Below are 26,621 nucleotides of genomic sequence, written 5' to 3' on the forward strand. Positions count from 1 at the left end.
ATCTCGTGATAATGTTTAACATTTGGTTACTTTGTAACTGCTAAAAATAGAAACTATAAGAAAGTATATGATGATAACCAATATACATATATATATATATATATATATATATATATATATATATATATATATATATATATATATATATCCTGGAACAAAATGTGGCATTTTTTGTTTTTATTATTAGATTTTCCCAGAATGATCGTTTTTGTGTGTAGTCCACCTCGTGAACAGGCGTTAAATTATGTTTCTTTTACATAAATTGAGTGACTGTCTGCGTAAAACATCCACATCACTCCGTTTAATCTCATCCCTGTTATATTTACTGATTACAGTAAAGTACCAATCATCGCTGAATTTCATTTGTAGGCGGACTGTAACATTTCCAACACTTGACTGGACCTGCTGCTGTGTAGGGATTCTCCTCAAGTGCGGTTTATTCCAGTTTCCAATCGCGTCCGGCGCGCACCAGGACTCACCAGCGAGCGATCAGCTGGGCAGCGTTTCCCTCCCAGAAGGCAGGGCTGCGTTGAGGCACACTCACTCACCCTCTGCTTAGACTGTTCAACAGAGTTTGCTGTTTGCTCCATTTTTATTACTTTTTGTGTCCTGGCTGATTTTGCGGACGAGATGTTGGAGATACTCGCTTTCCAAAAATGAACACAGGTGAGACGATTTGCCTCGAGCCACGAACTGCTTCACTTTAGACATTTTTAGAAAATTAGAAGACATACGAAGTTTACAGTTACTTATATCTTACAGATTCATCTTTTCAAAGAGATATATATATATGTATAACTCACTTTGACTCCTTTCTTCGTAAATTAATGACTCCAGCGGTAGCAACAGGATATGGAGCAAATTCAAAGTGTGCCTTTACCCAGTGTTTCTTGATTTTACAGGGAAGTATGGTGTTGGTTATATAGAAGAAAAGAGAGCGCTTTAGCAAAAATGAAGCTCGCTTGGGGTTTGAAAACTTCAAATCAATCTTTAACTGCATGTTTTCTATTTATAGGCAACTGTCATAATTGCCTATTTAATTTAACACTTCCTTTATATTGATATTGTGCATTGCATAATGTATTGATGTAATTGATGTATTGAATACACATGAAGTACATGTGCTGATTTATTAGCACTGTCCTTTGCAACATGTAAAGTGACCTATTGTTCTTAAAGCAGTACAGGCAGCCTGACAGGAGTGTCTCTCGCTTGAATCACAGGAAGTGAATCAGGGAATTCCCTTCAATTCTTTCTTGAAGAATATCAAAGTATACATCACTAATTTAGCATCTTTTATTATAATCTTACACCACCAAGCTGTACCAATTGGAGGAGCTATCTTGGTTTGTACTGTCAGTTTCATGCATGGAAATATATATTTTTACAAAGAAATATTCTACAGATTCTGTGAAGAAAATGTGCACAGCTAAATATGACTCTTACACACGGTTCAAAGTTTTATCATTTGTGAATCTTTAATCAGTTTTAGGTCACAGTGAAACAATGCAAATGACCTGCAATCTATTTTAAAGCACATAATCTTACAGTTTCCTTTTCCTGTTGTTCTTTCAGACTGCACCAAGCCCTCTGTTGCTCCCAAGCCAAGATTTGTTTGTCACGCCAAGCTGTCCCCCCTTCTGTCTGCAGCCAGGGGTCCTAAACCTTCTATCGCCCCAAAACCTAAAGTCGCATCAGAGGTAAATGGCAGCCAGGGAGGATGCAGTAATGGCAGCCTGGTAACCTCAGATGGTGAGGCTGATGAGGAGCACAAGACAGAGAATGGTCTAAACAAAGCAATTATAGACACATTGCCAACGGAGCAACAATTTAACTCCTACATCCTCAAATCACCACAAACAGACTCACCATCGGGGTCACATGGGCTGGAGGACAGAGATGTGACAGAGGAGGAAAAAGAAGATGAAGATGAAGATATGATTCTGAAGATGGATGAGGACTGGAGATTAACTGACAGTGCTGTGACAGAGGAAGCTGATTCCCTGGAAACACTTTGGATCAGTGATGCTAGACCCACGGCTGACTCGGAGGAGGCAGTGGAGATGATTGACACAGACGTGACGGAGGACATGGATGCTGAAGGTTGCGATGCAGGTGAGGCGCTGGCCGACACAGATGGCATCTCTGTGGGAGACTTTTCTGTTAACAGCATCGATGAGGAGGCAGGCTGTTATTCTGGTGAAAGTCGAGACCTGAACAAGAAGCAGCGCCAAATTGAAGAGGATGCAAATACAGCAGACGATCTAACTGAGTCTTGTACAGATGAACCTGATGTCCTGGGTGAAAAAACCACAACTGAGGCTGATGACAAGCGTGTTTTTCTAGCAGAAGATGAAGAGAAAGTAGAACCAGTCTCTGACTGTGGTTTCACTTGTAACATCCTAAAGCTGAGGTGTAGCCCTAAGATTAAAGAAAAAGGTGAAAGCCAAGAGCACACCCGTTTTTATGACTTCACTCCTGACGACCAGAAACAGATCTCTGGTGCAGCTAAGAGACACACTGGCTTAGAAGGCGATCCAGGTTATGAGCCGTTTTACATCTCTTTGGAGGACATTATAAACCGAGACTTGATGCCAAAGAAAGACAAAACTTGTGGACCACTAGAGAGTGCACTCACACAAAGTACCGTTTCTTCTTTAAACAGCCATGGAGTATCAGCCAGGAAACATGAGGAAACAGCCGAAAATATACAAACGGAGTGTTTGGGTTCTCAGGATTACATTAACAACACTCATGAAAACAAGGTAAGGATATTTCCGAAAAGGATGCCTGTCAAAACTGAAGAGCATAATTCTCATGCAGTGGGAGACGTATTAAATCATTTGTACTTCCAGCCGAGGTTCAGGCAGATATCCATCTCAGTACCAACAGATGCCGATACCTCACTGACCTCTTCATGCTCAGGAAGCCAGCTCCTGTCCCCAAACGACTCTGACGTCTTCAGAGACGACGATGACTCGGAGGGCCACATTGTGCCCTTTCTGGATGACACCACTGACACGGAGCAGGACATCAGCGATGAGCATTTATACGAGGAGCCAGGGAAAAGTTTGTATGCGGAAAATGGTTTTCCTTTTGATAGGAAAGTGACCGGGATTCGATCCCACTCTTTGTCACACCGCATTACTAATAAAGTGGAGGATACAGGAGTGCAGTTTCTTCAGAAGCCCTACACGAGTGGATTTGGACAACCTGCAATGAGCAGCAGCCCCATGTTAAACTCAACACGGCACAAAAGTTACTCAAAACCCCATTATTTGTCCCTGTACCCCCGTTCCCTGTCCATGGAGGGCCAAGACTCATCTCTGTGTGTCTACAGGGAAGGATCTCCTAGACAGAGAGGTGCCCTTTGTTCATCTGAAAGCTTCTCCAGGCACTCCCCTCTCTCATCCAGTGCCCTATCCACACCTACATCTGCAGTGGATATCCCTCCTCCGTTTGAGCTGGCCTACATCACTAAGAGGCCTATTACAAAGAGTTCTCCTTCCCTTCTCATTGAGGGGGACTCATCAGAGAAAAACAGGAAAAAGAAGTCCTCCCTTAAGCGCTTTCTCATGCTTAAATTTAGGCGGAAGACAGAAAACAAGCCCGCGGTCGATGTCAAACCATCGTTCTTTAAGCCCTCAGCAGAGTCCAGCCACCGTACGCCCAGCAGACTGCTGGATTTAGATAGAAGCAGCATAAACAGCTCTCCGCAGCTGAACTCACGCTCAGTCAGCAAACTACAAGTTTCACCTGAGCCGGCCTCTCCCTTCCTGTTCTACAAGGAAAGCAGAAGGAAAGGGAACACTGTGGCCTTCCTCAATCGCAGCGTTGTCCGGGTGGAGTCCTTCGAGGATCGCTCTCGTGTGCCTTTCACTCCTCTCCCCCTGACCAAGCCTCGGTCCATCTCCGTCCCCAACACAGATACCTCTGACTACGAGAATGTTCCGGCCATCAGTTCAGACTACGAGAACCTTCAGGTGCCGCAGCGGAGGCCTGTTCGGCAGATACCTCTCACAGACTTCTTTGTCCGTCCCAGTCGAGTGCTGTCTGCTGCCAATGAGACAGATGGTTATGTGGACATGAGCAGCCTCCCTGGGTTTGAGAAAAAAACTCAGTCACTTGAACAGGAAACAGAAAGGTATGTAAATGAACCAAAGCTTGTAGCACTGCCTTGAGTTAAATGATGACATTGCTAAAAACAATAACAATGTTGGTTTAAAATGTTATCTTGGTAATTGCTTATTACCACTAAACATCACACACAAGGTTTTATGCAATTCAAATTTGACGTGTTGATGCTATCAGAAGAAAGTCATGTTATCTAAGTTAGGGCTCCACATTGGATTCACCGTCTGGAGATTATGAATCTCTGCAACAATTTTTATGTCTGTCCATCCCAGAGTTTTTGCAATAAATCCATCAGCACCAAAGCAGTGGAGTGTCTTACTAAAAGACCAAGAAGCCAAACAGCTAACACGCATGGCAATTGTGCATCATATTAGTGATTGCTGCCACTACCATTTTTTATTACTTCATGGTCACTTTAATAATGTCCTTGGAATTATCATTATTTGTTATATAGAGACCCCCCTGATGCTATGATCCCTGCAGGTATGTAAAGAGGAAGCTTACCTCTTACCTTGCAGTAAGACTAAACTTGTCTTGTCATGGCTTGTTGAGTGGGAGAAGAGGAAATGCTGGTGTAGGGGTAGTGGCTTAAGATGTAATTGAAAACGGGCTGTTTTCATTCATAAATCATCCCTTTAGGTGCAGAAAATGGGGTCCTTTTGGGCTGATGTTGTAGGCAGAGCCTCTTGTGTCCCTAGTGGGATGCTGTTTGTTGGTATGATCAGCCAGGCGGCTCTGACTTTAACCCACCTCCCCCTTACCCCCCACCCCCACATTCCTGTTAGCTGTGCCCATATCATACAAGCTGTCCACGATGATTAATAGTCAGAGTCTTTTGGAGTCATTGCTCGTCTCTAGCCATTCAGAAACAACAGGCGGTGATACAATCTCAGTGTGTTCTGTAGTCAGCAGTTGTTCACCAAAGAGCTTCCCTCTCCTCATGTTCACCATTTAGGTTATACTATATGTGCAAACAAAGCTGTACAGCAGGGCTTATAATACACTGCTGAAGAGGCTGACACAGTGTGGTTTGACACAGACCGTTGTATTTTATACTCTATGTCATTTCTGTGAAAATTAACTCCTAAAATCAACCATTGGAAAACATACAGTTGTACTTAGTCATCAATGAACAGCTTGCTGTCTTCATCCTTTCATATATTTTCCTCACAAGAAGTTTTTACAGCCTATAAACTTAAATATTTTATGTTTTAAATCAATAAATCAACCTGCACACACCTTGAGTTGATGATGAACATGTGAACATGTTGCATGGCTGATCATATCATTATTACTCTGGTTTGGGCAAACTTTTTTTCTGGTGCCTTAAACTACACATGGATACTATTATTTAGGGACTTGTTTAAATTCCAGCTTTTTCATATGGACACTGTGCTCACTTGCATGTGCACACACTGGCTCCCCATAGTATTGCAGCGTGAGTTAATAGAGTAAATTAACCTGTTTATCTACTACACATTTGAGAACTGTGAAAATGCCAAAGACAATATTGAAGAGCCCAAGGTGGCTTCATCAAGAATCTTTATTTTGGCCAAAAAATGCAAAATATTTTTAAAATAATGACAAATAAAAAAAGTAAGAAATGTGAAAATGACCTAAGGGATAAATTTCAAGCAAAGACCAGGCAGGTAACTTATGCACACAAACAGAAAAACCAGAGCATTCTTGTCATGGTTACAAACACTGGTTTAGCTCACTGATTTGAACGAGTGGCCCAAATGCCATAAGCCTAGTATAGAGGCCCAGGTTGGATTATGCCCCACAGCCATTTACTGCATGTCTTCTGCCCTGGTCTTTCTCCCAGTGTCTTCTGGCCACTGTTCTATCAAAGTAAAGGCTGAAACCCAACAAATAAATTAAAAAAACAGACTTTATTTAAAAGATACCTCCATGACGTCCTGTTGTGAAGCCTCGTGTTTGGTACATAGACAGTATAAAAGACATAGCCACCCTGACTCTATAACTGTAACTTATAAATTCTGCATTTTGAAGCTTCAACATTAGCATTTTTGTCTGCTGTGTTATTTGGAGCCAGACATTCCCTTATATGGATAAATGATGGTATAAGTTACCACTATAGCCAGCATGGTGAGCAAGCTACTTTCATAAACTGTACCAGGTAATACCAGCTAATTAAGCACACATTAATTAATAACACATTAAAAGTGCTCAAACAGCACAAACATGACACACACAAATGCACACACAGTTGGGAGGTCCAGTTTAATGACTTGAACTAGGATGAGGCCTACCCAACTGGCTCCAGCTGCCTATCCATAGATGCTGAAACTGTTTTTAGTACCAGGCTGTAAATGTGTTTTTCTGTCCTGCAACATTGGACATTTTAAAGTGTGAGCCTGTAGGGGCTGACTGTCTTTTGCTGAAAGCTTTAAGCATTGTCTTGAGGAACTGCAGTTTTTGCCACTTCTGTGCTGACTTCATATTTCATTCACAGAGGTTGCACCCCTGGTTTGACAATATAATCGTCACCATCTTGATTTTTTGGAGACAGAACAAGAATCATACCTGGGAAAGGGAAAGGGTTACAAAATGAACACTAATAATGTTAATAATAATAATGATGATGCTAGTGCTAAGATGTAAATTAATAATTAATAACAATGATAGAATTGCAGGGTCAAGGTGCATAAAAAGCAAATTAACTGGAAAAGGCAAATTAACGTGAGACTCGTGTAACGTTAAAATTGTTTCAAGAGAAAAATTATTTTGGGAAAAAATAGTCAGCTATGTATATAATGCTTAAAGTTTAACACTGAATATATAATATATATTTTTAAAGAATCATCACCCTTTCAATTCTTACAAAGGGGGTTTATAACAAACCCATAAACCCTCCCAGTTCCTGCTGTCTAGTAGGGTCAGAGATGTAAGTTCCCTTTCAAAACAACAACGATTTTAAAAATAACAGTACTAATAATCTACTTAATCCAGTTGAGCCTTATTTGTCAAAGCAAAACAGGAAAAAAAAAGTATTTAACAAAACTCCATCGTAAATACTACGTAAACAGTGAATAGCTACAACCTCAATAAATCAGCAAAGTTGTCAAATTTAAGAAGCTACAGTAACAACATTTTTTCATTTTATGGATTGAAATAAAACTTTTTAAAATAATTAATGAATCAGTTGTTTTTTAAATTATTTGCTAATTTTTTTTATTATTTCTTTTATGCACGACTAATTTATTGCTTAATTGACCTTTTAATGTTAATCCTAAACAAACAGTGGCATGAATATGATTTCTGCACGGTGTTTCAGCTTCTACAGAATAAAGCCAGCATAATCACAGTTCTCCAAATGGACAGTAGAGTTAGAGGCTGAGGATGTTAATTTTGCAATAGCCTGAAGGAACCATATTAACAGATAGTTTGGAGATAATTGGTGTCTTTTCTCCAGTCAGCTTTCATTGGGAACCTTGCTTGAGGAAAAAGATAGAAACAATATTTTTTATCTCCTGTAATTATGTTATCGCTGCACATTTCGCCTTGAGACGTCATACATTGTGGCAGGAGTGTGTGAAGAGACGGAGGCAGTTTCTTTGGCAGTGATATAAAAGCCTAATATAGAGACTGTCCGTGCAGTTTTGTGGTATCTCATTCAAAGTTTGATCTAGTAAACAGTAATGGGCCATGCAGCTCTAATGTGTGTGATGCAGAGATCTGAACTGCTCACATATGTTGTTCATATGTAGCTAATTTGCATCTCAGTGGGATTTAATCCACCGGTGCTTGGAGTGAAACATGGCAGGAAGATTGGCAAAGCAATTATCTGGTCACGTAGAGGACTACAGCATCACCACTGTAACTTTAAGGATGTGTTGTTATTTGCATAGCTTACATTCCCCGCTGAGCGGCAGACATTAGCATATTCATTTGGGCTCCCCGCAGAAGGAAATCTCATAGCATAAAATACCAACATGTGTCCCTGATCGGGTACAGTTGTCACCGCGGGCCTTTCAGAATCAGTTTATTGGCTTTTGCAGACCTGCAATGTTTTATCTATTCACATTTAATTCTAACACTGACTATGTTTATTATAGTGATATTTCAATGTGAAGCATAAAGATGATTTGAATGGTTAAATAAAATTCATCTGATTTATTCTCACATGAATGAAGCTCATATTATAGAATCACTTGGTCAAAGTGTGGGGGAAAAAATGAAATGACACATTTTAAGGCTAGAGTAGTGGTTTTCAACCAAGGGGATGCAATATACACTCACCAGACACTTTATTAGGTACATTGTGCTAGTACAAGGTTGATTTCCCATTTAGCTTCAGAACTGCCTTAATTCTTTGCGGCACAGAATCAACAAGGTGCTGGAGATTTTGGTTCATATTGACATTGACAGCGTCACAGAGTTGCTGCAGATTTGACAGATGCACATCCATGATGGGTGTCTTTAGATCTACCAAAACATAAAGGTGCTAACTAACCCCCACATCATTATGCCACCACCATCAGCCTGAACTAGTAATGTGAGTTAGGATGGATCCATGCTTTCAGCAGCAGCTTACAGCAGAAATCAAAACTCATCAGACCAAACAATATTTTTTCCATCTTTTATGGTCCAATTTTGGTGAGCCCGCGTGAATTGTAGCCTCAGTTTCCTGTTTTTAGCTGACAGGAGTGTCACCTTGTGTGGTCTTCTGGTGCTGTAACCCATCACCTTCAAGGTTTAATGATTTCATCCATTCAGGGATGCTTTTCGGCATAACTTCATAACTAGTGTTTTTTGAGCTACTGTAGACGTCCTATCAGTTTTAAGCAGTCTGACCTCCTCTGACCTCTAGCATCAAAATGCATTTTTGCAATTCAGTGGATATTTTTCTCTTTTTCTGGACCATTCTTCGTAAATGCAGAAGTCAGCTGGGTGGGAAAACCCCAGTAGATTTGTCTAAAATACTCAGAGTAGCCTGATTAACAGACACCAAACAAAAAACAAAAACAAAAAAACCCAACAACATGCAAAGTCACTTAAATAATTTTTCTTCCTCATTCTGATGCTCAGTTTGAACCTTAGCAGGTCATCTTGATTATGTCTACATGCACTCTGTTGCTTCCATGTGATTGGCTGAATGGATATTTACATTATTGAGCATTTGAACCAGTGTCTATAACAAAGTGTCTGTGGATATATTATTATTAAGGAATAAGAAGGAACAAGCACTTTCCCCACATATTTTGTTTTTTGTCGATTAATGATGAAAACAATTACATCCTGAAGGTAGGTAAGTTTAGCCAGACTGTTTGTAAGTCAAAAAGCAGAGACAGCTGGAATGTTTTGGTCACAGCAATCACTTTTCTGTGGATTAAATAGGTTAAAATGTTGTATTTAGTGAGCTTTAAGATGCTCCTTGGCAAATATTATTTTGTTTCGGCGTTAGCTCTGTGTCCTTGTATTCAGTATTTATGTTAAGGTGCTAAAGTTCTGCTCTCCATATCTTCATAAAACCCTTACGTTCTGGACTATTGTCCATCTTAAATAATACCCCACATTTACTTAATTTAGTCTGTAACACTATGAGGCCTGTGGAAGAATTTGAGATGAAATAAGTCTCTGTATCCTTTTTACCAGGCAAAAGTGTGATTTGAAAATATTTTTGCTCTCAACAAATCAAAACTGTAAATTAGGCAGAGTAGTTATGAGGCTGTTACATCAGTGTTATGAGCCAGAAACCAAATGAGGTACAGCCTCATAAAAATAAGCCAACAAGAGCGATATTATTAAACATGTTTTTGAAATTTTTACTTCCATTTGACCAAATTCAGTGCAAAAGAAACCAATAAAATGCTACATGAATTTTCGTCATTATTGTTAAGAGTGTGCATATACTCTGTAACATTTTTTTGGACTGTATATCCAGCACGCTGCCTTGTTTCACACCAGCCACTCCTTTTTTTGTTGCTTCCCACAGTGCCTATACAGAAGCATACAACGTGTGTGCGTTGGCAGCTGGCCCACAGGTTAATCCGGTGGGTGAAGATGTGAGAAAGACAATGGGTGAAGAAGACCAAGGACGCACCTCTGAGGAAGACGAGGCAGTGACAGAAAACAACTATGACAGACAGGTTGGGTTCCTTACATGCACGCTGAGGGGAGAAAAAAAAGTTTGTATAGGTAGAATAACAGATTTCTACAACAAAATGCTAAATATCTTGTCCATAACATACTTAGCTTAGAAGTCCCCATTCACTAAGCCTTTTATTCACCTACTCTTATTTAGAAAACCCTCCATCCTCAGAAATAAAACTTAATTATTTAATTGTTTTTACAGAGAAGTCACCTTTCCTCCAAAGGACTGGTAGAAATGAAGATGTATTGTAAGAAGGGAGTAACATAACACAGAGTAAACTGATTTTTTTCACCTTGGCCAACTGCAAAAATGCCCTCCAGTGCCAGCATTTTAATGCAGGTTAATGGAGGTTAATGGGCTACTACAGGGCTGTCCTCATTATTTAGAATTTGATTGCTGCTTGGAGATGATGTTGAGTGGTGAGCCAGCTACATTTGAACCTGCGCCAGAATGCTTTAGTTTCTCCCAACCTGAGGCTTATTCCAAGTAAATAATATGATTGTTTACAGCCTGACGGTCGATCCAGAGCCTTTTACATCGTCAAAGAGCTGGTGGATTCAGAGAGAACGTAAGTTTCCTATTTAACATATTATTTCTTATTAAGCATATCTGCTAAAAGCAGTCTCGTTCCCCGTACTATCCTGCTGAATTGTGGCTTTATTTATCTACCCACAGACATGTTAAAGCCCTCAAGGTGCTCCAGGAAGTAAGTGAAGTTTATATATATATATATATATCCTTTTCCAATTAACCAACCCACTCTACATCTCCTGTATGCATCCAGATATTCAGTACGGGTAACATTACAGCTCAGGTTTATATTTAATACCTTTATTCCTGCGTCTGCTTTGCTGTGTGTTCGGACCATAGTTACTCATTCACAAGCTCATTTTCACCACACTCATTTAGCACAAGTACACTTTTCTTCTGCTGTCCTCTTTGTAGCTCCACTGAAACAGTGTGTAGCACCTCTGCTGTGATAATGAGACAGGAGCATTCATTTTGCTTCCTGCTACAGGAATAACCAGTGACCTAAACCACTCCAGTGCTTGAAGAGATGATGAGATTCCTTGATATATTAGCTTATGCTCTCCCTGCTGTGGGAGAGTTAATCTATGGTGGAGAAAGGGACAGATTGTTGGAGGCTAACTGCGTGGTTTTGGGAAACTGGAAGTAATATTTTAACCTAAACTGTGACATAAAGTTAATTCCTCCACACTCATCCATGTGCCAGGACTTTCGCGAGGCTGTTCGGTCGACGGTAGGAGACCAAGGGGAACCTGCGCTGGATGATGAGAGACTTCGAGAGATTCTTAATGAGCTTCCTGATGTTTACACCCTGCACCGCACGATCCTTACTGAGCTAGAGAATCGAATCCAACACTGGTGAGCGATGGGACAGCACACATTACTGTTAAACAGGAAATACTTCAACACACACACACCTAAAACACATCAAGCTATTATTGAAAAAAAAAATCTCTTCCAACCTTTTTCTTCCTCTATTGTGTTGCTCAGAAAGCAATCTAAGGGCAGTGGGTACTTCTCTGTCATGATCTCACCTCTGTTTGTTCATTCAGGGAGGACAGCCAAACGATTGCAGATATATTCCTGAGCAGGAAAGCAGAGTTTTTGGTCTTTACCACCTACATCGGCCACTACGATCGGAGCATGAGTTTACTGGAGGACAGCTGCCGAACATCGCCCGCTTTTGCGGAGATTGTTCAACGTTTTGAGGTATGACCTATGACAGGCGCTTTTAACTGACTTGTGAAAGGTAGCACCAAATTCAAAATGGCATATTGTTAAAATGAACTATAAATTTAAAAAAAAAGAAAAAAGAAAATGTGTTTTTGAGAATCAAATGGTCTTTGCTGTGCTCAGTGAAAGCTGCACAGCTATGATTGCATTTTCTTACTATAAGGACATTATTAGATAGTCAAGAAGTCAAGTAGAAAACCTATACTGTTATTGTATGTTCAAAAGAACAAAAACAGTTAGTGATGATTAAATGTAGGATACTTGTCTAAGTAGTGATGGATTTCTATATACATATATGTCTGTGTACATGTGTGTATGACAGAGAGAGAAGAAATAGAGACATAAGGCTTTGAAAAGTCAGACACTAAGTAGCTAGAAGTCATCATTTTATTTCAAGCAGCAGCTACATTCATCTGCCAAAAAAGGAGCAGTTATGGTACCCAAAAGACAAATAAAGACATTAAAAAATCTTTCAGAATGACAATTTAATCACCAAATCTTTCTTAAAATTTATGTTGATTGCATTTACCAATGGCTTTTTGAACTTTCCCACCACAGGCACAAATTAATTAGCGACTAATTTTAGCTCCAAGGCTGCAGTTATAATTAGCCTCAATTAAACAAGCAGACACAGGAATGTGTTTGTCTAACCAGAGAGCAACAGATAGGAAAGCCTTTAAGTTGATAAGTTTGGAGTATGAAAAACGATAAGTACAACAAAAACGCATTACAAGCATTTCTTAAACAGCTGTTGTTTTATTCTCAGTCGCATGTTATTTAGAGTTCAGGGCAGGTCAGTCTCAAGTTTGTTCTTGCTGTTTTTCTCCTCAGGGTTTTATGTATTATGTATTATGTTTTTTAATAATGCCAGTTAATTGTAGATCAACATCGAGTGGCACAGTGTACATGTGTTTTATTTATGGACAGAGGAATTTTCAATATTTTCCGTCCATTTTACAGACCACTAAGGAGAGGAGTTGGTAGTAAAAGTTTGCAGAGCTGGGCAGTTTTCTCCGTCTAATTTAACAGCACCGGCGTTTAAAAGTCCTTAGATTCTACTTTGTGCATTAATGCCAACGCAGTGAGCTTCTTTGTCTACCCTTTAAAACAAGAGGCTGCTGACAGAATAAAAAATAAAAATAAAAAAAACTCAAATTATCGTAAAAATACTATAAACAGAAATATGTTACACTGTCCATTACATTTATTTACAGGGCAAATACCTTCAGTACTTGACGAGCCCCATTATTAACAGTAGCATTGAACCAAGTCTTTCTAATGACTAATGAAGATTTGCATTTTTGTAGCTAGCAGTGTCTGTGTGAAATAACTAAATACAAGTTCAGGCACACTCCCAAACTCACAAACTGCTGTGCTGACAGGAAGTTTGGGTTATTGGCCCTTGTTCACGTTTAAAATATGACTGTTTCTCCTCAAAGCTCCTGTGATGTTGTATAGCTTGTGTGTCGATACAGCTGTCCTCTTTTTTGTGGACAGTTCCATTCCTTGCCTTTTCAATCACTCTGGCATTGTTTGACTTGTGTTCATGTGAGCTTCTGCAGTAAACGTGGCCCTTAAGGGCAGCTGTGATTAAGGGAAATAACAAATATGTATGTGTCTCAGGAGAAAAATCCAGCTGGGGAAAATGCCTCCTTTAAACATCAGCTTCTGCGGGTCATCGTGCGTGTGGCTCAGTATCGTATGCTCCTCACGGGTGAGCCAAAATTGAATTAAATCAGGACAAAGCGCCCGTCCTACAGTATTTAGATAATATATCTTACTCAACATTGTTGTCTTCTTTACTTTCTGGAGGAATTCATTTCTTTTCTTTCTCTTGCAGATTACTTGAACAATCTCTCTCCAGATTCCAAGGAATATGAAGACACTCAGGGTACAGTAAACATGTCACAAGAGCAGGCAGCAGTGTGCACAGAGGCTGCAAAGTTCACACTCTCTCCTACTCACAGGAGAGCTTTGCCAGCTTCTGTTTGTGGCTGTGCGTTTAGAAAGAATTTATTCGTGCTCATTTGGCATGTAGAAATGGCCATGAGAGAGCCAATTTAGATTTCTTTGTTTTTGGTGGTAACCCACCGAGGAGTCATTCGAAGTATTTTCTGCCTGAAGACAGTAATGTGTAATTCATGAGAAGGCACGTTGAAGCAACACTATCTCTTGCTGTATCTCCCATAAGGGAGCCACCTAGTCCAAACATGCAGACACTTCCAGACTAACTTAATCACTTTGCACACAGAAACAAGGAATAAAAGAAAGATCTCATCAGTTATACAAACCTTTAATGTGACTGTGGTCGTGACTGAAATGAAATAAATCCAGTTCAGCTTTATTTATGCCAAGTCACAATAGTACTAACACCTTAACTTTATGATATTGCAGAAAGAAACCAAACAATCCTCTCTGACGTCTCTACCCTGATCCCCCTGTCTGTGTTTGTTTTACTCAGCTGCCGTAGTAATCATGTCTGACATCGCAGATCAAGTGAATGACAGCCTAAAACACGGGGTAAGGGTCACACGTTAACTCTTGTACACACAACACCACCTGTGATGCAGAATTACACTTTTTAAAAAATCTTATTAAGAGCACACACACACAAATGCAACATTCATACAGGAGTACAATCAATGATACTGGTTTATAGACCTAGTTGACAAGGAAAGTTCACTGCTCCCTTATTAATAGTGTCACTTTACAATGTGAATGCATTATTAAATGCGCACATTTAATAATGCATTCAACCCAAGATATCATCAAAATTACACTGTTTAAACAGTTCTCCTCTTTCTCATGTTGGAGTATGAACAAATATAATTTAATCCTTTCTTATTGTCATGAAGACATTTTGCAGCCACACTAAACTGAGACATATTTGGTGATTCCCAACCTTTCCAGCTTTTGGAAGGAAAAATCTGATATTTTCAGTCAGAAGCAAATAAGCCAAAATTTCAGGAACATCAGCATCCAGCTACAACTGTGTAGTTGGAGTCACATGTCTGGCATAATGACATTTTTGATTGGGCATGGTCTAAAGCGAAACATATATGGTATGTTTGTCTGATTTAAGAGATAGCTCCACTCTGGAGTCAGACAAAATATAAAAATATCTTGATGTTGTCAGGAAAATAACGATAATGCCCTTTCATCCATCCGTCTCTTATTTTGGCGTCTCACCCCTCTCCTTTCTTTCTGTCTCTCAGGAGAACTTGTTGCGTCTGGTCAACATAGAGTACAGTGTTCGTGGCCAGCGGGACTTGCTTCAGCCTGGCAGGGTATGTGTCTGATAACAGTATTGTTTCTGCTTAAAGCTTGCCAGCCCACCCTGTCTGTGTTGCACCACTCCTTGCTGCCCTTTACACAATCATTCAGCTGGGAATCCCCACACCGCCTGGTTAAATAACATTAATTACCGCAGATGCCCTCTTTGTGTCAGGATTTGATGAGTTGTGAAATGCTTGGTTTGATTAAATCATATTTGTTTTGTATTTTTTTAACCGTCAGATTTTTGTGAAGGAGGGCACGCTGATGAAGGTCAGCAGGAAGAGTCGACAGCCCCGCCATCTGTTTTTGGTAAATGTTGTTTCCTGTTTGCAGGACATTAGTATTAAAGACTCATGTACCAGTCTCTTATTATACTAACTTTTTAAGATATGTGTGCTATTTGCTTAATTAGAACTTCTTATTTTTATTAAATGTGTAAAATGTAGAGTGAGGCATTTTCTGTCTGGTCTATTTCCATGTCCAGACTGAGCTATTAAGAGCAGGGTTTCCTGACAGGATGTTTCTGAATGCTGGCTTCCTGAGCCAGTTCTTTACTGACAGCACAGGGAAGGTCAACAAGAGCTCCTTAAAAACTGAGCGATCCATGTAGAGTTTTACAAGGCTAATTGTGTTTGGTAAATATTAGACTAGCATGCGTTTAGCTCCTTCAGTTGATCCTTATTAAGTTCATGCGATATGATGATAAAGAAGTAGAGAAGCATGTCATTGATGAAACAGAAAGCATAAACTTAGTAACTACCTTAATACAATCGCTCTGTTTATTTACTCTAAAAATTCAGTTTGAAAAATCACTACAAAGATATAAAATATGAAATACTGCAATCAAGAGAGGTTAGGAAATTAAACGCCTTCGCATATTATCCATAGAGCATGACCGAGGTGGATTGTTTTTCCCTCCTGTGGTGTTTTTGAAATTTGTGGTCTGAGCTCGACACTAAAAAAAACCCTCGTAAATGTCTCTTCTGGAGGAATATTGATAATCATCACAGCATAACTTTTATTTCCAAGCTTATTGGGATTAATGTTGGGGAGAGCATAATAAAACAAGACTGCAGGAGCTGGCAGTTTCCTCAAAGACGGTACTAAAATGCAGAGGGACAGTAAATAAAATTATGTACTGGAAAAATAATAAAAACTTTAATGATGCAATTTGACACCGACTTTGATAACTGTTGTCTCAAATATCTCACATATGTATAATCATAAACATTTATAAGTAGGAGTTATCAATTCACAGATCCCCTGCAGACATGAAATGATAATCTGCATATTTTTATTGGTTGTCTCACAACTTTAATCCTGGATTTCCTCATTGAAAAATTTTAAAATTTGGTATTTCAAACTGCTGGATATTGTTTCATTAAAAAAACACATTGGAAGCACAGGCAAACTTTCCCTGTTAGGAGATGAATCTAAAAATTATCTTCTACTGTCAAACTATGCATGTACGTTGGTGTTCTCATTGGAGGTCAAACATACAGGGGACGTGACACATGAGACGCAACCTACATAGAGGGTGACTGCACAGTTTTATTTACCATTTTTCAAATTAACCGATAAGTTCCTAATGAAGTGAAAATCGATTATTGGTTTCTTTTAGAAGAGGGTCTGATTGTGTTTTCATGCATGAGAAATTATTGTTTGTAAGCATTCAAATACACTGTGACTGTTTTTACTTTGTGCAAGAAAACTGCTGATAATTAAAAGGAAAAAAAAATCCTGTTCTTTTTTAAATGTGAACATGGTGGTCAAGTTTTGCATTAGAGTGACGCCTACTGGAGAAAAGCTGCATATACATGAACGATGAACTGCTCAGCTGACTGTTTTAACTGCTGACTATTGTTTTTATGCTTCTAACAAAGCCTTTCATCTGCACTCACTAACTGTGTCTCATGTCTGCCTGTTGTCAGATGAATGACGTGCTTCTTTACACCTACCCTCAGCAGGATGGCAAATATAGACTGAAAAACACTTTGCCCCTCACTGGGCTGAAGGTCAGTCTTAAGATTAGAGTCAGTAATGCTCAATCGCCAGCTTACATGCAAGTTACATCCATAAAAGCACATGGATATTTCAAGAATGTGTTTGAATTTCTTGTACGTTTTTTCTTCATGTCTGGATGTCTGATCTTGAATGATTGCTCAGGTCAGTAAACCCATTATTGAAAATGTCCAAAATGCACTGAAGATAGAGGCAGCAGACATCTCCATCACTTTGTCTGCAAGGTGGGTCACAATATAGAGCATCCTGTAAAAATGATCGATAATATCTGTGGTACTGATGGTGGTGAAAAAAACACAATGAATTTGCTACCAAAGAAGTCTAAAACCTTTGAAACTAAAGAGATGAAAGTGGATACTATCACATTAGGTGTCTAGTTGGATTGAAACAACAGAGCTTGTTTTGAGCTTGTCTGTATATTTTGCAGTTCCTTTTTTGAAAGAGAGGACTGGTTTTACACTCTTAATCGCGCTGTGACTGAGCATATGAGAGGCTCTGTGACATTCAGCAGTTGCTCTGGAGAGGTGAGCAAACCCTGCTTCCAAACAACTGTGTTAATACTTTACTGATATTTCTTCAGTCATGCTTAACCGCACCAACCACAATGAGACTGATATATCTGTGTGCTTCTGTGTGTGTGTGTGCCAGGCCAGAGATCGCCTCCGGCTGACTCTAGGAGAGAAGGCTCCCACACTTGTTCCCGTCTCACAAGTGATGATGTGCATGAACTGCACCTCGGATTTTAGTCTCACTCTTCGCAGACACCACTGCCACGGCTGTGGACGGGTGAGCCACATACAAATAAAACACTGAGCTTTAAGATAGTTTAAAATCTACAGTTTAGACAGGATGCAGCAAACTGTAGCTTTCGCAAGTGTTAATCGTCATTAGAGCTTGTTTTAATGCGCTTTGTGGTTCCTTCGTATATTTTGTGTCACAGATTGTTTGTCGGAGCTGCTCCAGGAACAGATACCCTCTGAAGTACATGAAAGATCGCATGGCCAAAGTGTGCGATCACTGTTACAATGAGCTAAAGAAGAGAGGTGAGAAAAATGTGCTCAAATACATTTGAATATCATATATTAAGAATTTCAAACTCAGTTTACATCATGAGTCACATGCAGCCGACTTTGACCTCAAACGGGTTAGAACAGTGAAGCTCCCCCCCTTTTTTTTTAAGTATAAAGAAGTTTAATCACACATTAAATCCCTCAGTTATTTATATATAAGAAAAAGAAGTGCTATTTCAAAAACATGTCCCAGTTTCTCTACATTACAAAGAAATACTTAAATTGAAATGTACTTTAATACTTTCTGTTGTAGTTAAGTGAATAATGTGAAACATTTCTTTCATTTAAATGTTCACCTATTACTTGATTACTGTGGTGTAGTACGAATGCCCCCATAGGGGCTGTAAAACTTCTGAAAATACAGTTAAAAGTAGAAAATCAATCGAAAATGTGACGGTGCGGATTGGAGTCTTTGGCAGGCCGCTTTGGGGCACTGAGCCATATGTTTGACAACCATCTCCTTTGTCTTCACCTGTACATGCAGGTCCTTTTGATTAGTTAACTTTATGCTCGGACTGAGTGTGAGTGGAGTCAAACAGAGCTGGAAGATTAAAATGTTTATTTTACCAAAGGTACAATACTGGGCAAGAGTCTTGAGTCGCCCCTCCTTTCTTTATATTTTGCCAGAAGATCTGAAATAGATGCATTGATTTAGTGAAACGTGTGCAAACAAACAGGAAAATACAGGGAAATATGTACCTTATAATATTGTTTAAAACTGCTGGTTCATCCCTTCAGTTAGGTATCTTTGTATGCTTAAATGATTCATAGGTCAGTAAACAAACAAACAAATCAACAAATTCTCTCAAAAATGGTCAAGAACGTGGATGGGACTGAGTAAAAAGCTGCCAACATCCAAAGAACTTTAAAAGACTGTGAGAAAGCCTGGAGAGCTATCGCTCAAAACCACGACAAAAAACAAAAACTCAAGAAAGTCTGGCTCCTCTGGAAGTCTGGAAGCAAAATATAAAGAAATGAAGCTCAGGACCTTTGAAATGTATATTCGGAAAAGACAGGAAGTTGTACTATTGGAAAATAAAAAAAACAATCTAAATTAAAGATGAAACTCCTGGGCTGCTATTATGTACAACAGCTTTTTTAGGCAAGGCAAGGCAAGTTTATTTGTATAGCACAATTCAACAACAAGGTGATTCAAAGTGCTTTACAGAGACATTAGAAACAAAAACAAATAAAAAGCATGATTTAAAATTGATTAAAACAAGCAGACAAACAAACTAACTAATTAACAAACAAACAAACAAAACAGTATATAAAATCAAAACAGATAAAATCAGAACAACAGATAAAATCAGTAGTTAAAATGTTAGTTTTGAATTTTAAGCTTAAAAGTGTGGATTTGATGCTTTATTCAAATGCAGCTGAGAACAGGTGAGTCTTCAACCTGGATTTAAATAAACTGAGTGTTTCAGCTGATCTGAGGCTTTCTGGGAGTTTGTTCCAGATATATGGAGCATAAAAGCTGAATGTAGCTTCTCCGTGTCTGGTTCTGACTCTGGGAACTGATAAAAGACCGGATCCAGATGACCAGAGGGATCTGGAAGGTTCATACTGGGTCAGGAGGTCACTGATGTATTTTGGTCCTAAACCATTCAGAGCTTTATAGACCAGCATCAGAACTTTAAAGTCTATCCTCTGACGGACAGGCAGCCAGTGTAAAGACCTCAGAGCTGGACTGATGTGGTCCACTTTTTTGGTCTTAGTGAGGACTCGAGCAGCAGAGTTCTGAATGAGCTGTAGTTGTCTGACTGATTTTTTTAGGTAGACCTGTAAAGATGCTGTTACAGTAATCAAGCCTGCTAAAGATGAATGCATGGACTAGTTTTTCCGGGTCCTGTTGAGACATCAGATCTTTTATCCTTGATATATTCTTGAGGTGATAGTAAGCTGATTTTGTTATTGTCTTAATGTGTTTTTCTAAGTTTAGGTCTGCATCCATCACTACACCCAAATTTCTCGCCTGGTTTGTGGTTTTTAGGTGTATAGATTGAAGTTCTCTGGTGACCTGTGATCGTTTTTCTTTGGCGCCAAAGACTATTACTTCAGTTTTGTTTTTGTTTAGCTGGAGAAAATTGTGGCACAACCAGTCATTAATTTCCTCAATGCATTTACCAAGAGCCTGTACAGGGCCTCGGTCTCCTGGTGACATTGTGATATATATTTGTGTGTCATCTGCATAGCTGTGATAGTTTATTTTGTTGTTCTTTATAATCTGTGCCAGTGGGAGCATGTAAATGTTAAACAGATGGGGTCCCAAGATGGAACCTTGGGGAACTCCACATGTGATACTTGTCTGCTCAGATGTGAAGTTACCTATTGATACAAAGTATTTCCTGTTTTCTAAGTATGTTTTGAACCAGTTTAGTACAGTTCCTGAAAGACCTGCCCAGTTCTCCAGTCGTTTGAGTAATATGTTGTGGTCAACTGTATCAAATGCTGCACTGAGATCCAGTAAAACTAAGACTGACATTTTTCCACTGTCTGTGTTCAGACATATGTCATTGAACACTTTGGTCAGAGCAGTTTCAGTGCTGTGGTTCTGTCTAAAACCTGACTGGAAGGCATCATAGCAGTTATTCTGTTTTAAGAAGTAATTGAGCTGTTGAGAAACTGCTTTTTCAATGATCTTACTTAAAAATGGGAGATTTGAGATCGGCCTGTAGTTGTTCATTTGTGTGTTGTCAAGATTGTCCTTTTTCAGTATAGGTTTTATTACAGCAGTTTTTAGTGGTTCCGGAAACACACCTGACATTAAAGAAAAGTTGACGATCTGTAACAGGTCTGACTCTAAAGTCTTTGAGACCTTTTTGAAGAAACTTGTTGGCAGGACATCTAAACAGCAAGAGGAGGAGTTCAGTTGACCTAAGATGTCCTCCAGGTCTTTGCTGTTAATAGGGTGAAACAGTTTTATGGTGTTTAAACAGTTTTTCGGTGGACACAGTACATAGTCTGGATCTGCTGTTGATGTACCAATTGCTTGTCTAATCTTTTGGATTTTTTCTGTGAAGAATTTGGCAAAGTCATTGCAGGCCATGGTTGAATGAAGTTCAGCTGCCACTGGCACAGGAGGGTTTGTTAGCCTGTCAACTGTAGAAAATAAGACCCGAGCATTATGACTGTTTTTAGTGATGATGTCAGAGAAGTAGGACCTTCTTGCACTCCTCAGTTGTAAATTATAATTGTGAAGTTTCTCTTTATAGATGTCATAGTGAACCTGGAGGTTTGTTTTTCTCCATCTGCGCTCAGCTTTCCTACACTCTCTTTTTTCATTTTTCACTAGTGTGGAGTTTCTCCATGGAGACTTTTTCCTTCCAGAGATAACCTTCACCTTAATGGGAGCAATTGTATCCATTACATTTAACATTTTTGCATTGAAGCTATTGACGAGCTCATTGACTGAACCTCTGGACAGGTCAGGTGTTAATAGGAAGACCTGGTTAAAGATCTCACTACTGTCTTCAGTTATACACCGTTTTGTGATCACTGCTGTTGATATATTTGTGTGGGCTGAGATTTTACTTTCAAAGAAAACACAGTAATGATCAGACAGGCCCACATCAGACACAGTAATGTTTGAAATGCTCAGGCCCTTGGAGATCAGTAGGTCAAGAGTGTGTCCTCTATTATGTGTGGCCTCTGTTACATGCTGAGTCAGCCCAAAGTTGCCCAGAGTGTTACTCAGGTCTTTAGTCCCTTTGTCCTGAGGGTTGTCCACATGGATGTTAAAATCCCCAACAATAATTACACAGTCGAAATCAACACAGATCACAGACAGCAGTTCACTGAGGTCATTAAAAAAGTCTGTGCAGTATTTGGGAGGCCTGTAAACATTAAGAAACACAACTTTGGATGGGGCCTTCAGCTGTAAAGCCACATATTCAAAAGACTGAAAACTTCCAGGAGATAGCTGCTTACATTGAAATGATTCATTAAATAAGACAGCAACCCCTCCTCCTCTCCTGCTCACCCTGGCCTCACTGATAAAACTGTAGTTAGGAGGGGTCGTCTCGATGAGAACAGCTCCACTGTTACTTTGGTCCAACCAAGTTTCAGTTAAAAACATAAAATCAAGGCTGTGCTCAGTGATTAAATCATTAATTAAAAATGTTTTCCCAGCTAAAGATCTAACATTTAATAAAGCCAACTTAAGTGTTTTAGAGGCATTACTTGTCCCCTCGTGTTTGGGAGCAGTCTGTGGCACACAAGGTATGTTTACTATATTTAAAGATCTTTTAGAGTGCAGCTCTCTGTGTTTTGACCAGGCCACATGTCTCCTTCTGTCACCTGAAAGTACAGAGATTTTAAAATCTTCTAGTAAACAGGGTCCCAGCTTCTCCTGGGAAAAGTCACCACTGCCATAATCCTCGCAGCCCGGACCCTCCACACATCACACATCAGACTGCGGAGACAGAGCATGAAGGTGGTAAGGAGGAACTAAGGGGGGCGAGGCTGGGCAATGTGACCTCGATTGCTCTGTTGAGGGTGGGGCTCGATGGCGAACCTTTGGCTGCTCTGGTGGGGGGTTTATGGGGGACAAAAAGGGATTGGGCCGGGGGGTAGATTTGAGCCCAGCATTGACCCGCTCCATCATCTCCTCAGTGAATTTCAGGTGTGGGGAGGAGGGAGAAAGGGAGGGGGGGGAGGGTGATGGGGGTGATGGGGGTGATGGCCTGTCAGGGGTTTGGGGGACTGGGGAAGATCGTGGTCCCTGGTCCTGGTCCTGGTCGTTGGTGTTGTTGAGAGAGTTAGAGGCAAATAGGGACCCCTCTTCTTGCCTCAGATGTCTCTCCTTTCTGAGGCTCTTCCCGGGTGGGGGCAGATGGAGCTCCTCCTCAAGGTTTCTGCTGGGCTTTGTCTGCTCTTGGAGTACTGTTTGTTCCTCTTTATGAGATAACTCCTCGTTTATCTCAGCCTTGGCACCAAGCACAGATGGATGACGTATGGAATAAAACAAGTTGGAGGTGAACAGTTTCACCCCTGACTTGTTAAAATTAAATCCATTTGCTTTAAACAGATGCCTGCGTTCCCAAAAAATATTAAAGTTGTTGATAAAATGCACTGAGTGGTCAGCACATGCTGATATAAGCCATTTATTCAGTGTAAACAACCTGCTGAATCTCTCGTCTCCTCCTCTGACCGGCGGTACAGGTCCACTGATGAATACAGCTGCATTCAGAGAGTTTACAGTATTTAATAATCCAGTAAAGTCCCGTTTCAGAACCTCCGACTGTTGTTTGGACACATCGTTTGACCCTGTATGCAGAACAATGTTTATCACAGTTGGATATTCATCTGCAATTTGAAGAATTCTCTCCTTCAGGTTGTTGACCGTATCGTTAGGAAAGCAGAGGACTTTAGTGTTCTTACCGCACATCCTTTGTACATCCTTTACGGCAGAGTCACCCACAATCAGAGTTTCAGGCCTAGCCTTTAGCTTTCCCTGTGGCCTTTTACTTTTCAAAAGATTTTACTGTCAGCTGCACCACGGTACAGTTACCTGTTACAGGTAAGTGGTCAGACAAAATAATAAATGTGATTGTGTTATCATTGCATTAGTATATTACTTGAATTCACACAGTTGTTACTGTGCAGTTTTCATCGTTATTCGTGCACGTCTTCATAGTCACAAAAGATATGCCTCTGCTGTGAGTTCTCATTTGATTGGGTTGTAATTTAGCAGCTGTCCTTCACGCTGGTTGAAAGAGTGTGGGCTCTCTCCACAGGCGGAGATGCTGCTGTGATGTCAGGGCAGACTAGCCCTCGGTCAAACCGCTCCAGTCGTCCACTCTCCACCGTGTTCCAGAACATTCATCCTCCCAATATTTGGAGACATCGGAAAGGCACTGCATCCTTCACACAGGTAAATTCAACAGAGTCTGTGCATTATGAAGGTTAATGAATCGCTGGTCATGAAGTGACAGCTATGCCATTTTATTAAGTAAAACTGCCATTGTTACACAGGTGACAGTGTCGGAGGAGGGCTCAATCAGTGGCAGTCTACAGCGAAGCAAGAAGAGCAAAAGGAACTGGAAGAGACTGTGGTTCCTCCTAAAAGACAAGGTGCTTTACACCTACAGAGCCCAAGAGGTGAGGGGAAATATGCACTCCCCTTTAACCTAAACCACACATATTTTACACCTATACAGACTGCAGTGGCGAGGTTTAATAACAAAGTGTTGTATGTTATAACCTGTTTAGTTTCCTCTGATTTATCTTCCATCTGCAGGAGAAGGTAGCGTCAGAGAGTTTACCTCTGTTGGGTTTCACAGTGAGGCTGCCTGACAAGCAGAGGGGAGATGAAGAGGCTAATGTCTTTCAGCTGTACCACAAAAACACTTTGTACTACACTTTCAAAGCTGAAGATAACAACACAGCCCAGAGGTGAGAAGCACATTTACCTGATAGCCCATAAAATGGAAAGAGGCTTAGCTCTTAGCCTGACTCAGTTTGAAACACAACAAGCATTACTGCTGTATGGATGCTGGTGTTGATCTTGGGAACTCACAGTGTCTTTGCCAGTAAAAATAACTAAATGATGGCTTTGCATTGACGGGTTGTTGCTTTCTGGGAGAACAACTTGACCTTAACCCACAGACCATCTACAGCAATTCTTCAACTCAGTTTAAGCATGAATAGCACCAAATTTGGGGAGAAAACAGAAAAGCTACCATCCTTGGCCAAGATAGACTAATATTAAAAACTGAGATATAAGACATAAAATTAGCTCAGTGAATAACGTAGCCACCCGATAGCCCTGGTTATTGTTAGGTGGTGCAGACTAAAATGACTCTTTTCTGATCTAAAATCTTTTCCTTGTGCAGATGGGCAAACGCCATGGAGGAAGCCACAGTTTTATAGAATAAGCTGAAAGAAAAGTCTGCCTTTCTCTTTCTACACACTTGCGCCCCTCAAAAAACTTCTGACTGTGAAACCACAGCGAAGAGGAACAAACACTGTTTTATTACTGCAGGTTTACAAGTTATAACTTGCCAGCTGGACTGAAGAAAAGAAGACATTGTGTTCTTTGAGAAGGGACATGATCACCTACTTTGTCAACCTCCAAGTGTTCCCTGCCTGCTGGTAGAGCAGGTGTGATGCTGAGAACCACGAGATGCACTGGCCCAGATACCTGACAGTGTGGAACATTACAATGATGTGACCTGTATCTCCCCCAGCAGCTGATCAGCGTCACTCCTCCAAATTGTGGTGAAATGCTGTCGATTATTTCCAAGTTTTATTACCAACAATATTTTGAATATGTTGAATTCTTCAGAAGAGGCTGAAACGATAATAACACCTGTCAGCTTAACTCAGAAATGGCCTCATCTTTAGTCAAACATGCATTATTTATGCCTTAATTTCAACATTTGTTCTTGCACTGGATCTCCATAAATATGCTCTGAAGCACAGGCTGCATCAAATAGGGAGTAACTTTATATGTATAATAGTGTCTATTGCTTTGCCATGTACTGTATTGTGGAGATGAAAGTGAATAAGTAGTTTCTATGCCTTTTGCACTGATTTGAAAAAGAAATGATTGTACAAATGAGTGTCATTCATTACTGGGACCAAAAGGTTCAACTACTGTACTTAATATACTAGCTACTGGGAAAATGTGGAAAACTATGTCTTTAATATTTTAAATCTCTATAATAAGTATATTATAAATCCATGTTTGTATAAGACTCATTGAGCTGGAGCAAATCTGCAGACGTGGACTGAAACATGAATCACTGATTGGACTGATCCACATAATCAGTGTTTTGGACTTTGTACTGTACTAAATGTTTTCTTATGTTTATTTACAAGACAATAATTTTAAAACAAAGTAAAAGATACTATATGATCATACAAAGAGTCAGTGTCTGTGCTTTCTCTTCATTCTGCTCGTGTCCTCTAGATCAGCGGTCCCCAACCCCCGGGCCTCGGACCGGTACCGGTCCGTGAGTCGTTTGGTACCGGGCCGCGAGAGTTGAGGCTCAGGTGTGAAATGTATAGTTTTCAGGTTTTTTATCGGTTTTCAGCGTTATTTTGTTATCGTTTTATCGTTTACTCGGTTTTCCTTGGTCTTTTCACATGTATTATGAATAAATTTTCTTTTTTTCGGTACCGGTACTAGTTTTATTTTGTTGTATTTATCCGCGACACCTTACAGGCCGGTCCGTGTATATATTGTCGGGCATAAACCGGTCCGTGGCGCAAAAAAGGTTGGAGACCGCTGC

At 40.0% G+C, this 26,621-nt stretch overlaps 2 protein-coding genes across 3 annotated transcripts; one reads left to right on the top strand and one right to left on the bottom strand.

The window, feature by feature from the left end:
* Positions 1 to 453: 453 nt before the first annotated feature.
* Positions 454 to 26,477, top strand: fgd5b (FYVE, RhoGEF and PH domain containing 5b). 2 transcript variants are annotated; one of them, XM_084928356.1, is made up of 21 exons: positions 454 to 666; positions 1,576 to 4,144; positions 10,094 to 10,247; positions 10,762 to 10,820; positions 10,928 to 10,958; positions 11,487 to 11,638; positions 11,833 to 11,989; positions 13,637 to 13,727; positions 13,854 to 13,904; positions 14,475 to 14,533; positions 15,229 to 15,300; positions 15,530 to 15,598; positions 17,221 to 17,304; positions 17,456 to 17,535; positions 17,739 to 17,835; positions 17,960 to 18,097; positions 18,252 to 18,354; positions 24,123 to 24,259; positions 24,361 to 24,486; positions 24,626 to 24,780; positions 25,221 to 26,477. In XM_084928356.1, the coding sequence occupies exons 1-21, from the start codon at positions 657 to 659 to the stop codon at positions 25,255 to 25,257; spliced, it is 4,431 nt and encodes a 1,476-aa protein (XP_084784482.1). In that variant the 5' UTR covers positions 454 to 656; the 3' UTR covers positions 25,258 to 26,477. The 2 variants fall into 2 exon arrangements, with proteins under 2 accessions (XP_084784482.1, XP_084784483.1); XM_084928357.1 differs by having other exon boundaries at positions 24,361 to 24,459.
* LOC146387038 (uncharacterized) lies at positions 19,750 to 24,137 on the bottom strand. Its single transcript, XM_084928360.1, has one exon. The coding sequence runs from the start codon at positions 23,771 to 23,773 to the stop codon at positions 22,787 to 22,789; it is 987 nt and encodes a 328-aa protein (XP_084784486.1). The 5' UTR covers positions 23,774 to 24,137; the 3' UTR covers positions 19,750 to 22,786.
* Positions 26,478 to 26,621: the final 144 nt, after the last annotated feature.

The sequence above is a fragment of the Perissodus microlepis genome, chromosome 5 (assembly GCF_051167445.1).
Source record: "Perissodus microlepis isolate ML-2025 ecotype Zambia chromosome 5, ASM5116744v1, whole genome shotgun sequence".
In the NCBI taxonomy this organism is placed as follows: domain Eukaryota; kingdom Metazoa; phylum Chordata; class Actinopteri; order Cichliformes; family Cichlidae; genus Perissodus; species Perissodus microlepis.

What these genes read in the sequence shown, in the direction of transcription:
- fgd5b (XM_084928356.1), top strand. An exon ending in AAAACAACTATGACAGACAG is followed by an intron (nt 10,248 to 10,761) that starts GTTGGGTTCCTT and finishes GATTGTTTACAG; the next exon opens with CCTGACGGTCGATCCAGAGC. An exon ending in GATAACAACACAGCCCAGAG is followed by an intron (nt 24,781 to 25,220) that starts GTGAGAAGCACA and finishes TTCCTTGTGCAG; the next exon opens with ATGGGCAAACGCCATGGAGG.
- LOC146387038 (XM_084928360.1), bottom strand. Translation starts at nt 23,773, where the DNA reads ATGTGCGGTAAGAACACTAAAGTCCTCTGCTTTCCTAACGATACGGTC.